General features: G+C 38.9%; 1 protein-coding gene across 4 annotated transcripts in view; it reads right to left on the bottom strand.

Annotated features, from left to right (window-relative positions):
• RBM27 (RNA binding motif protein 27) overlaps nt 1-13,310 on the bottom strand; it is a 74,646-nt gene extending 61,336 nt beyond the window's left edge. For 3 of the 4 annotated variants that reach the window (XM_077897717.1, XM_077897718.1, XM_077897720.1), the window contains exons 1-2: nt 13,051-13,310; nt 816-934 (exon numbers count right to left, since the gene is read on the bottom strand). In XM_077897717.1, coding sequence (XP_077753843.1) covers nt 816-934; nt 13,051-13,109 — 178 coding nt within the window. In that variant the 5' untranslated portion in view covers nt 13,110-13,310. The remainder of the gene's footprint in view (nt 1-815; nt 935-13,050) is intronic. The other variant, XM_077897719.1, reaches the window with a different exon arrangement.
• Between the last annotated feature and the right edge of the window lie 225 nt (nt 13,311-13,535).

Here is a 13,535-nt window from a genome sequence, read left to right as displayed (position 1 = left end):
CGGAACATGTTTAACATGCTGAAAAAAAGGCAATGGGGTCACAATGGCTAGAATGGAACAAGTGAGGGAGGGTGGTAAGAGACCACCTCTCTTTCCCTCTGCAGAGATTCAGCAGGGGAGGCCTCCAGGAAGCTCTGCAGGTCATGGAAAGTACTTTGGTAAGAAGATGGGAAGGCCCAAAGAGAAGAAGATTATGCCCATCTCTTCCTGTATAGCAAGAAGCTCCAGCCAGGGCGGGGCGGGGCGGGGGATGGGGGGGTGGCGGATAGCTTCATTGTCCTAATGAACAGTAAGCCTAAGCAGCTACATTCTCCTCAAACTGTTACCCCCAACCAGCAACTGGACTCTGCCACAAGCTATAGAGGGCCCATTCACCAAAAAAGCATTAGAATTACAACTGCTTCAACACAGGAAAACAGCAGAGAAGGAAAGGAAAGGGGGGGAAAAAGTCTTCCAAAATACATGATAAGGGGGATCCCTGGGTGGCTCAGGGGTTTAGTGCCTGCCTTTGGCCTAGGGTGTGATCCTGGAGTCCCGGGATCAAGTCCCACATCGGGCTTCTGCATGGAGCCTGCTTCTCCCTCTGCCTGTGTCTCTGCCTCTCTCTCTCTCTCTCTCTCTCTGTCTGTCTCTCATGAGTAAATAAATAAAATCTTTATTAAAAAAATACATGATAAATAATTAATAGGAATAGATATAGTCTAATGTTAAAGGATGCTGACTGAATTCTTTCCTTCCAAGCTTTTATTTCCAAGATTTCATAAAGTTTTAAATTTAAAATCTTAAATATGTGGCTGAAAGCCCATAATAATTACCTTTTTGTAAAAAGACGTCAAGTTGATCAGCACAAAAGGCTTTCAATTCTTTCTCAGGTTTGTCCTTCTTGACCAGTGCTACAACATAGTTGGCTAAGGCTGAAGGGTCAGCATCACATCTAGTTACAAAAAGAGAAAACAAAAATTTTTAAACCTTTTTTCTTTTTTTTTCAAATAGCGATGTCATAAATGAAGTCACCCCTTTTAGAAAGCTAAAGGTCTTTAAAGTGACTGCAAACAAAGGCAACTTTAACAAATAGCATGTACAGACTGCAAACAAGATTGTCCTTTTCTGCTTATTTTTATAAAATTGTGTCTCCTATTTTCAATGTTTTAAGTAGACCCAGAATTTTGGACCAATTCTACATTTATTTGCTTTCTCAATGGTAACAGGGAAAGGGTGGCAATCAACCCCTGAGTTGTAGTGCTGTAGAAGCACTGTTGATATCCTCAAGAACTATCTGTTGTTCCATGTGACCACTGATGAAGAACCATGCCAAGTGATGAGACATCTTTCCCCAATCCCTATAATCCCAGACACCAGCAACCTAAAACAGTGATCGAGTCCACTAATAATCTTAGTATCTTAAGGATCTCTTTAAAAAATAATATAGGAAGGCTGACACCTTAAACATTACGGGCAAACACCCTAGCAGCTATAAGCCAGAAAGAAAAGATCTGGGACCTACAACAGAAAGAGAAACAATAGAAGGGCAGCAGGGACAACCTCCATCTATGTCTCTCTCTCTTTTTTTTTTTTTTCTTCCCTCTGGTCAGTAGTAACTGTCTTTTGACATTCAAAATCATCTATGACAGGGTAGCATATGTTCCCTGAGTTGTCAAACTCTGTAGCAATTTTCAGACCTAACGTTTTATCTATACTACAAAAAAATGAAAAGTTTTTGTGCTGTAAATATATATATATATATGGGAAAAATATTTTTTAATAAAGCTAATTCTCTGAACATCAATGCACATTTATGAATCAAATCTAAGAGAGCAAATCTCAATGACTCAATTTTATAAAACTCAGACCTAATAAAATGAATTGTGAGCAAGAGTCAAAGTGCAAAGGAAAGAGTGTAAGTGTCCAAGATGAGGAGCTACACAATAAAAACATGCAATTTAAAAGAAAACCAGAATTTCTTAAGTAAAAAATGTAAATTACATTTTCAGATTACCTTGGTAAATCCAACTGCTAAATTCTAAAATGGATATACAGATCAATAATAGAAAAACAAACGATCTGATTTAAAAAATGAGCAGAGGGCCAAAAAAACCCAAAAAACAAAACACCTGTCAACTGCACTTTAATTAAACAAAGAAAAAATAAAAAAAGAAAAAAACTGGCAGATGACCTCAATACACATTTTTCCAAAAAAGACATGCAAATGGCCAAGAGGCATTTAAAAAAGATGTTCAACATTCCTAGCCATCAGGAAAATGCCAATCAAAACCACACTGAGATATCAACTCACACCTGTCAGAATGGCTATTATCACAAAGACAAGAGGGGTGCCTGGTGGGCTCAGTCAGTACAGCATGTGACTCGATCTCGGGGTTTTGAGTTCAAGCCCCATTTTGGGTAAAGAGGTTACTTTAAAAAAAAAAAAATCTCTAAAAAAAAAAAAAACAATTGTTGGTAAGGATGTGGGGAAAAGGGAACCTTCATGCACTGGTTGATAGGAATGTAAACTGGTGCAGCTCCTATGGAAAACCGTATGAAGGTTCTTCAAAAAATTAAAAACAGAACTATCACATGATGCAATAATTCCACTTTTAGGTATTTACCTGAGGAAAATGAAAACACTAATTCAGATAGACATATGTACTCCATGTTCATCACAGCATAATTTACAATAGCCAAGATATGGAAACAACCAAAAAGTTCACTGATAGATGAATGAAGAAGACAACATGGAATACATACATACAATGTATTAATATTACTCAGCCGTAAAAAAAAGAATGAAATCTTGCCATCTGCAACGACATGGATGAACCTAGAAGGTATATGCTAAGTGTGCTAAGTCAGAGGAAGACAAATACCATATGATTTCACTTACATGTGGAATCTAAAAAAACAAAACAAAACAGAAACACTCATAGATACAGGAAACAAACTGATGGTTGCCAGAGGGAAAGGGAGTTGGGTGGGATGGATAAAACAGGTGAGGGGGATTAAGAGACATAATCTTCCAGTTATAAAGAAAGAAAGACATGGGGATGTATAGCACAGGGAATATAGTCAATAATAACTTTTTATGGTGACAGACTGTAATTTGACTTATTGTGGTGAGCACTCCACAGTGTATAAATCAAATCACCACGTTATATATATGAAACTAAAGATAACATTGTATGTAAATTACTCAATCTAAAAATTAGTAATATAAATAATAAAATGAATATATAGCATTTATACCTTCAAAAATGTTACACAGGCCATGCCCACCTTGGCTTATCTATAAACACCTTAAAACAGAAATACATAGATTTAAACTCACTCCTGAAAACAGTTAAGATATTTGATCAATATATTTCTAATCAACATTCAAATGGAAAAGAGACTGTAAAAAAAAGAATCTATCACATTTTTACCTTTACTTAGAAAGTTCAGATCCTAGATAAAGAAGATATTCTAAACACAGAAAGAAAAGGTTTTTTAAAAAAGTTAAGAATGGCAGGGGGCATCTGGGTGGAGCAGTCGGTTAAGCTTAAGCGTCTGCCTTAGGCTCAGGTCATGATCCCCAGGTCCTGGGATAAAGCCTCCATGGAGAGTCTGCTTCTCTCTTTCCCTCTGCCTTACCCCCTGCCCCCCCACCATGCTTGCTCACTCATTCCTTCTCTCACGCTCTAATAAATAATTAAAATCTTTAAAAATTAAAAAAAAAAAGAATGGTAGAAAGAGGCAATGTCATTTTTTCTGCTGCTATGAGAACCTTTTAAGGAGACTCAGGAACCCCAACAGATAGAAAGGTGGGTAAGGGTATGAGGTTTCTAGTGAGAAGCAGGCAAAATTTTCAGATTATTGGATAAATGAGGGGAGTTAAACAAACCCAGGTATCTTACACATTTATCTAGCATTCAGATTCTGAAAAACAAATGCAGAGTGAGGTTGCTTCTGATGAAATACATTTTGATGTGATGGTGTTAAGCCTTAAGAGGAACAGTTACAAGGTAAAAGAGCAGAAAAAAACTAGACACCAAGAGAGTGATCACAGATTTTAAATATCTGTGCAATATGAGTGAACAAGGTATTGTTAATAATAACAGATAGTTAAAATTCCATACCAAATACAAAAGCAGGTTTATAGCCAAAAGAATGGGACCATTTAAATTTAACAGCTCCTAATGTGTACCCATAAAGTGTACTATGAAGGAAATTGCTGGTCTGAAATAATAAGTCACACCAATTCAATGGTGAAACTTAAATACACCAGGGAGTTTTATGCTGTAATTTTCTGTACCTTTATGATTGTTCTTATTTATTCTTTCATCACCCCAACTATATAATCTTTAAAAACTGACAATTACAATACTGCAGTAGCTATGGCACTGAGGCTAACAGTAGCCCAACTAGACTTCCAGAAGTGTGTCACAAAAATCTGAGCATGACTAAGATCCTTGATAATTTACAAGACAAATTCAAGACCACTTCTTACTTCTCTTACCCCGGAGTATTTAAAATCTTTTAGCTATTTATTTGTAATCAAAGCTTATGGAAATTCATTCTGGCTTAACTACAGGGACAAGTCTATTTGGGAATGAAAAGGGTTTTAAAATTTTGGACCCATGGCTATGTTACACACATTTCTAGATAGAAAGAGGCTTCTATTATAACAATGAGATTAGAAAACAGAATAATACCTATCTAAAATTACTATTCTACTATAGACTTTAAAAGGCCTTAACAGTACAATGAACTATTTATTTTATAGATATCTATAAAACTTATATATAAATTTGTAAATATGTAAAGACAAATGAAGAGATCCACTCAAGATAAGAAAGCACACCTGTGGAACACCCAGCTGCAATTCCACAGAGTAAAATCTATTTTACACTACATATACTTTACTAGTTTTGTAAATCTGCATGAGAATACATTCTACGGCTCAACCAGTAGTTACCTTCCAATTAAAATAAAGAATGAACAAAAGAAATTTTTGTAAGTTTAATGGAAATTAGGGCAACCCCGGTGGCTCAGCGGTTTAGCGCCGCCTTCAGCCCAGGGCCTGATCGAGTCCCACATCAGGCTCCCTGCATGCAGCCTGCTTCTCCCTCTGCCTGTGTCTCTGTCTCTCTGTCTCTCTCTCTCTCTCTGCCTCTCTCTCTCTCTCTCTCTCTTTCTGTGTCTCTCATGAATAAATAAAATCTTTAAAAATAATAATAAAAATAAAATAATGGAAATTAGAAATATGAGGACTCCTTATAATCTACATCTTGCATTATAATATTCTAAGAAAATATTTCAATTTTTTAATTTAAAAAATAAAAATGAGGGATCCCTGGGTGGCGTAGCGGTTTGGCGCCTGCCTTTGGCCCAGGGCGTGATCCTGGAGACCCGGGATCGAATCCCACATCGGGCTCCCTGGTGCATGGAGCCTGCTTCTGTCTCTGCCTGTGTCTCTGCCTCTCTCTCTCTCTCTGTGACTATCGTAAATAAAAAAAAAAAAAAAAAAAAAAAAAAAGTTAAAAAAAATAAATAAAAAATAAAAATGAACTAGAATGAATTTTTATCAGGGCAAGTTAATAGAAATATTGCCTTAAAAATTTTCTTATCCATAAAAATCTCAAATTTGTCTTTTTCCTCCTTAATGAAATATCCACTGCAGGTATATGACACATCTGTTATCCCGGAACATCAGCTTTACAGATTTTAGACATATATCCAATCCCAAGACCAAAGAGTAAAGGTCTTACCTTAGGCCCTAAGCCAAGAAACACTACTTAAAAGTTATCAGAGTCTATTTGTTTTAGGAAAACACCAACACTACTTAAACCTTTTCCACTTTCAGGAAAATCTACAGGTTTCTGAATACAGGCTCATTTTTAAGTTCTACCTTAGTGTGACACTTGTTTCAGAAGTGACACTATTCATGAATATGCTACTGAGCCAGAGAGGAAAAAAACCTCCTGATCTTAATGTGCATCAAAAGCCACTAAAAATGTTCATATTCTTGGGGTGCCTGCGTGGCTCAGTTGGTCAAGCATCCGATTCTTTGTTTCAGCTCTTGTGATTTCAGGGTCCTGAGATGGAGGCCCAAGTAGGGCTCTGAATTCAGTGGGGAGGCTCCTTGAGTGTTTTTTTTTTTTTTTTTTTTAAGTTTTTTTTATTTATTCATGGGACACAGAGAGAGAGAGGCAGAAACATAGGCAGAGAGAGAAGCAGGTTCCATGCAGGGAGCCTGATGTGGGACTCAATCCCGATCCCGGGACTCCAGATCATGCTCTGACCCAAAGGCACAGACGCTCAACCGCTGAGCCACCCAGGGGTCCCACTCCTTGAGCTTCCCTCTCTCCCTTCACACAGGCACGCACAGTTACACACGTTCCCTCTCTAAAATAAATCTTATAAAAAAAAAAAAAAGGTTCATATTCTCTAATCAGTAGTTGTAGTTATGGGAAATCAGCCTCAGGAAATAAAGCCAAATATAGAAAATACTGATACCTAATTAACACTAAATATATATAATTAAATATATATGGTATAAAAACAGCATTATTTTTAACAGAAAAAGTAAAGTCAACATAACCATTTCACTGTTAAATGTTTATGAAACATTAGACATCCAAAGTGAAGGTTATAAAAATAACACACAAATATGAAAAATGTTTCCTTTTTTTTAATTAATTAATTTATTTATTTATGATAGTCACAGAGAGAGAGAGAGGCAGAGACACAGGCAGAGGGAGAAGCAGGCTCCATGCACCGGGAGCCCAATATGGGATTCGATCCCGGGTCTCCAGGATTGCGCCCTGGGCCAAAGGCAGGTGCCAAACCACTGCGCCACCCAGGGATCCCTGAAAAATGTTTCTGATGTAAAGTCAAATGGAGAAATCCAGATAAAAAATTTTACCTTTGATTGTGATAACAGCTACCTGGAAGTTTATATATACACAAGAGAAACTAGAAATAAATACACGCAAGTAATTGTATTATTTTTCTTTCTGCATTTTCTGTAATATAATAAACAGTAATTTTATTTTTACTTTATAAGAAAAAAAGTAAAAAACCAAAAAGTCTGCTTTTGTTATTTCTTTGGTAAAACAAAACTGGACAAACAAGTAAAGAAGGGGACACCTGGCTGATTCAGTTGGTAGAGCATGCAATTCTCAATCTCAGGGTTGTAAGTTCAAAGCCCATGTTGGGTATTGGGGTTACTTAAAACAAAATTTTAGGGCAGCCCGGGTGGCTCAGTAGTTTAGCACCACCTTCAGCCTTCAGCCCAGGGTGCGATCCTGGAGACCCGGGATTGAGTCCCACGTTAGGCTCCCTGCACAGAGCCTGCTTCTCCCTCACCCTGTGTCTCTGCCTGCCTCTCTCTCTCTCTCTCATGAATAAATAAAATCTTAAAAAAAAAAAAAAAAAAAAAAAACAGGAAAAAAAAGGAGAAAAATAAATAAAATCTGAGGTGACATTTTCAAATTGTTCATGTGAATAACTATTAAGTTCTAAAAATCTGTTAACACATACTAAAGAGAAGGAAATAATGGCACTTCTACTTCTTTTCAAATGAAAGCTTTCATCTTCCCCTTAATTAATTAGAGGCTTTCATGAACAGAAAAAAATACCCCTAGATTTATTTTGGGTAAAAAAATATATTTAAACATACATCTGTCAGTTGCAAATACCACTTTGATATGTTCACTATGGCTCACAGAGCAGTAGTTACCACCTAAGTACACCCTGAAAATTAGACTATAAGAAAAATCTTCCTTTTTAATTGTCAACCAACCTATATGTACATATAAGGACACTGATTCATTTAAACATTTATTGAATGTTCACTAAATGCCAAGCATATTGCTTGGTAATGGAATTACTCTGAGCAAGACAGACCTTGCCCTGCAGTATAGTGGCCAAGAAATGAAAATAAAAACAAATAATTACAGTACAAAATAACAAATGATTAAAAAAAATTAACAGCAAAGTAAGTAATAACCCTGTGAGGGGATGAGACAAGGCAGTGATAGGAAACAGGGCTATAAAAGCAACTTCTGGCTTTTAGCCTACAGCAATTGGGCCAGGAAGAATGAAGTCAGACATATTTAGGAGGCAGACCAAAGGACACAAGAGCAAATATGTCCTTAACTTAGTATACTAAAGCATGCCAAGAAGTCTTCTGGTCAAAATAAGTCCTTTACTGTGAAATAGTTAATGGTCTCCTTAAACAAGTCTCACAGCACTTTGGAAGCACCTTGATTCTTGAAGCCACAAAGCACATTATCAGAACTTCTCAGTCTTAAGAACATACCTCCAAAATACTCATTTCACCTTTGCAGTTATCTGAGATGTGAGGTCTCAGAGTCGCTAGGTGACTATTTTTTGTCCCATTTGAGCAGCCCCAGACATTAGAGTCTAATGTGATAAGGATTGCAAATCTATGGCAGCATGTAAACTCTAGTTTGTCCGAAGTATAACCCCTCCGTGACCAGTGAACCAATAAAATGATCTCAGTCTGTGAAACTTATTGCTGCCTTATCCATCATACTCAAGAGATGACAACACATTCAATCTCCTAGTGCACTTAAAAAGACCTTGATAAGGACTGAACTCACAGAATCTGCACATCAAAGCCATAGCTTTCACTAGCAATTCCCAGTCCTACCTACAGGGCCCGTGGTGAGACTAGCTCTGGCATGCACTAGTCTGGTACTTTGTAAGTGGCAGTAGAGCTTAACATTAATAAGTAAAATATTTTTGCAAAATCAGTTTAATATATTTTCCTATTTCAAAAACCATAAAATTTCATTTATATTTAATGATTCTAAGGTACACAGGCCTTTTTTATAGACTGCACATTAATATTCATATCATATCTGTGAGGTAGGTAGAAGGCTAATATGATTAACTGTTTAGAGAAAATTCAGAGAATTTCTCCTAAGTCACACAGTGAATCAGAGATAGAGAACTAGAAACTAAATGCTCTGATTCACATAATGATATTTTACTACAATAGACAGATACTATCACTCTTTTTAAAACATATACCAAGACAAATTTTTATAATAAGCCAAACAAGCAGCCTTGAATTATATATATGCTTATATATACTTAATATATCTAGTATAAATAACCTAAAACATTTCCTTAAAAACGTAGTTGGGTAGAAATCCATGTTATTGAAAAAATGCTCGCCTGTACTTTTCCTAAACTTTTAATCTTCAGTGATTAATATATTCCCTAGATTTACTTAAGACTTTACTCTTAAAGGGCTCACATACTGAAAATGAGAAGTTATTTCTAACGGAAAGAAACCATGACATCTCCCAATTGTGCATAATCCCTACGTAGTCTAAGATATCTAGGATATCTGGAAGTGAGGAAAGATAAAGACCTCAAACAAGACTTCTGAGTTCAGTCTGTGAATGTAGCAGTTAGAAAAGAGATATAAAATTCTTGAGTAAGATGTTTTTTTTCCCCTTGACTGCACTGCCAACAAGAATGGTGCTAGGTTTTGTTCTAGCCAGTTAAAGGAGTCATTTCTTCCATGTACCCTCCTTCTGTCTTTCCTCTAGTAAAAGTAGTAAGTAGGTCCCACATCTACAATAGGAGCAGGAAGTAACAGATAAGCTCTAACAGCATATGATATTTTTATTTTGTCTATAGGGAATAATTACACATAAACTGGCTTGGTTTAGAAATACCCCAATGCATGCCTTTGTTTCACCAGTGACAAGACACAACATGCTTAAAAATATTTTATAAATTTAGTTAAAAATGCAACAGTGGATCATGCACAGGGATAGTATGAATCCAACATATCCATGCAACTCCATTATCTGAAAACCTAACAACTGCTCTGAAATGCTATGTTTTAACATGCCAATCTGCCATGAAAATCTTCTTCAGTCTGGAATATGCAAAAAGTAAATTTACAAATATAATCCATTTTAGCATGTCATTTATTACATTTTAGGGTATCTAAACAAACAAAAAATAATCTCCCACAACAACATACTAAGAATGAAAATACGTACATCTGTATTTGCTATTTCTTTTTTTTTTACATTTGCTATTTCTTATTACCAATTCCATCCAAAGCCATTACTACTATGAGTTAAAAATGAGTACTTTTATTTTGTACTTCTAGGAAAGCCAACCATATTATCAAAGTCTAAGCACTGATTTTAGCTCTTTTTAACCCTAAAGAAGAAATGAATTTATTTTAAAGAAAACAAGCATGATGTGTTTTCAGTTGAACACGAAACTCAAAACAAATGGGAAAACCAAAATCAAATAATCACTTTAAAGAGAATTTTACCCATGAAAATTACAGAATATCTATAAACTTATCTCTATAGCCAAATAAAAATAAATAAATAAAAAGTAAAAACAAAACCCAAGAGAAAACACTATTGAGAGGTTTAAGTTCCTATCCAAACTAAATTTTCATATTAATAAAAAAAAAAAAAACAGGGCAGCCCGGGTGGCTCAGCGGTTTAGCGCCGCCTTCATTCAGCCCAGGGTGTGATCCTGGAGACCCGGAATCGAGTCCCACATCAGACTTCCTGCATGGAGCCTGATTCTCCCTCTGCCTGTGTTTCTGCCTCTCTCGCGCTCTCTCTCTCTCTCTCTCTCTCTGTTTCTCATGAATAAATAAATTAAATATTTAGAAAAAAAAAAAAAAAAAAACAGGGGCGCCTGTCTGGCTCAGTTAGAAGTCAACATCTGTCTTTGGCTCAGGTCAGGATCCCAGGCTCCTGAGACTGGGCCCCAGGCTCTGCTCTCGTGGGGTACGACCTCTACGTGGGGTACGACCTCTACGACCTCTCCCTCTGCCCCTCCCCTCACTCATGTGCACACTCTCTCAAATAAATAAATAAATAATCTTCAAAAAGGAAAAAAAAAGAAAAAACCAAGACCACTACCCAGAAGAAAACATTTTAGGGAGCTTAATAAAGAAGGGCAACTAACTTTAACATCAAAACTTGTCACCTTCTACCGAAGACACACACATTGAATCCTTTTAGAAGGATCTTTACCAACAAACTCGGAGCCCTTATGCAAAACTGTCACACACACACAAGGGTTTATGTTAAAGAACATGAAGGTAAAGAATATTTTAAACACAGACTTTTTTCTTTTTTTCAGCCTGTTCCATATATGGTCAATTTCACTAAACCTATTTCATTTATTTCCCACCTTGGTCACAATCCATCTCCTTCTTTGTGTTCCAAAACTTTACTGTAGAAAAAGTATGATGCACACTCAAGAGGCCCATATTCTTCCACAAAACTTTTAAGGAAATCATCACTAACATAAAACCCAAAAGTCCTTAGTGTACTTTCATTCGTACCTGTACTCTAATCACATACTCCTCATCTTAAGAATGTAAATAGCACCTCAGACATCAAAATTCTCCTAATGCTGCCTCCTTTAACCATCCTACCTGCACAAGGCTGACACATCGGACTACAGATGACTCTCTTCCTAGGTGTTTACATCCAAGAAATCAAGTAGCAAAACAACAAACCAGGTTAGTTAACAACATTTCTCCAGAGGATCAGGAAATAGATAATGGGGGGAAGTAGCTGTCTCCCAAGAGCCCCAACTTCACCGATAGCTCCATGTGTCCCAAACTAGCCCTCATTTCCACCTCTGCAAAACTTTTTTTTTTTTTTTCACTAAAACGATCTTATCTAATGAATCATGGCCTGCCCATCTCTTCCTCATCACCCCTTTACCTTGGGCCAGTACCTCATCTCTAATAGGATAACTAAGGAGTAGAAAATAGGAGAGCACAGGAAATGATCCCTTCCCTTCCCTTTCCATGCCTTCTTTCCCAAGGGAGTTAGATATCGTCTCTCTCCAACCCTCCCTTCAGCATTCCCTCTCTTCCCTGTATGGGATGTTTCAGAAACCAGCTATACCCCAGTATCCCGAATAAACACGCCACAATCCGACCCTCCAAAAATGGTTATAAAACGAAAAAAGCTCATACCTCTGCTATCCCATTAAACTGTCCCAATATTTCTACAACTACTACCCAATATATATATATATATTTTTTTTTTAACAACCAGCCCTTCTCTCTCTTTTCAGTTCCTCAACAAAAATCCTACACCTCAGCAGCCTCAGTGGCCCACACAACCCTGCAACAGTATTTACAGAGCTCTTAAGTCTTCCTGCCACCCCTTTTATTCCTCCAGGAGCTGGAACTAAAATTGCTTACATGCTATGGGAAAACCCCTTTCAAATACTCCTCCAATACTACTAAATTCCAGGGTAGCCCTTTCAGCCCTTCAAATTTAAAACCTCGGTTTTTTTCCAACCCCTAATGGTATTTAGAAGTTATTAGTTCTCCCAGCATTAACAACTCTAGGATAGTATTTTAAAATCCCCTCAATATCCTTGCTATCATACCTAACAGCTTTCCAGTAATTCCCCAAAACACCTCAATGCCCACATAGCCCTTTGAACTAGCCCCATGTTTCTCAAATCCTTCCAAATTCCTGAATCCTTAGAGCTCATCAATAATCGCTATAAAGCCCCCAAGGTCCCTACTATTCCTTTCTGCCCTCACGTTTCTAAGAGGCCCTCAGTACTCTGCTCCTGGATCGTTTAGTCCCGTACGAATATTGTTTAATAAAGCCCTCGACACCCTGCTACACCCTTGGAGAGCCCAATATTCACATTTAAAAATCCCTCGATAGCCTGGAGATCTCTCGCAGTTCTCAAATAGCAAAATTGTGAATTCCCTCTGAGCGCCTGCTACCCCTTCCAGCACCCCAGAATCTATATTTAAAAAGCCCTCGCCGTCCTTGCCGCCCCCCCCGCGCCCGCCCGGTCCCACACGCCACACCGCCGCTACGCCCCTGGCTCTCCTCCCCCCGCCGCCCCCCCCCCCCCCCACGACGGTGCTAGTACTACCGCGAAGACGTCGCCGGGACCTCCCGGCCGCGGCCCCTCCGCCCCGCCCTCCCCCACGCCGCCTCCCCTCCCCCCACGCCCCCGCGGCCCCCAACGCCCACGTTCGCCGGCCCCGGCCCAGCCTGGCTCACTCACATCGGCTCCAGTAACTTGGCCAGCCAGGACTTGAGGGCATCCACATCCTCTATGAGCATGGTGCGGGGAAGGCGGGCTCGGCCGCCGCTCTTACTCGGGCCTGCCGCGGGTGCCCCCTCGCCGCCTCCTCACGCCCTCTTCACAGCTCCCGGTGCCCCAGCCCACCGGGCATCTTAGGAGACTTCAACCTACTCCCCCGGCCGGGGCCTAACAGGAACTAACCCAAGAGCCCTCACTCAACCTAGCCCGACGGCTCAGGCGGGCGGGAGATAGCGCCGAGTGGCGGGCGCAAGAACCAATAGAAGCAAGAGGGCCGTGCGCGCAGAGCCAATGACAAGGCTCGCTCGCCCCGCCGGCCGGCCGTACCCAGTTAGGGAGGAGGGATGCAGCAAGGTAGGTGGAGAGCTTACGTGAACTCCTGGTGCAAGATGGTATCTTGGAGAAGGTGCTGTGCCTCTTAAAGGGGCCGCAGCACGTTTTTTGAC

The sequence above is a fragment of the Canis aureus genome, chromosome 5 (assembly GCF_053574225.1).
Source record: "Canis aureus isolate CA01 chromosome 5, VMU_Caureus_v.1.0, whole genome shotgun sequence".
NCBI classification, from domain to species: Eukaryota; Metazoa; Chordata; class Mammalia; order Carnivora; family Canidae; genus Canis; species Canis aureus.
Note: the sequence above shows the minus strand (reverse complement) of the source record. Positions and strands in the feature narration are given on the sequence as shown.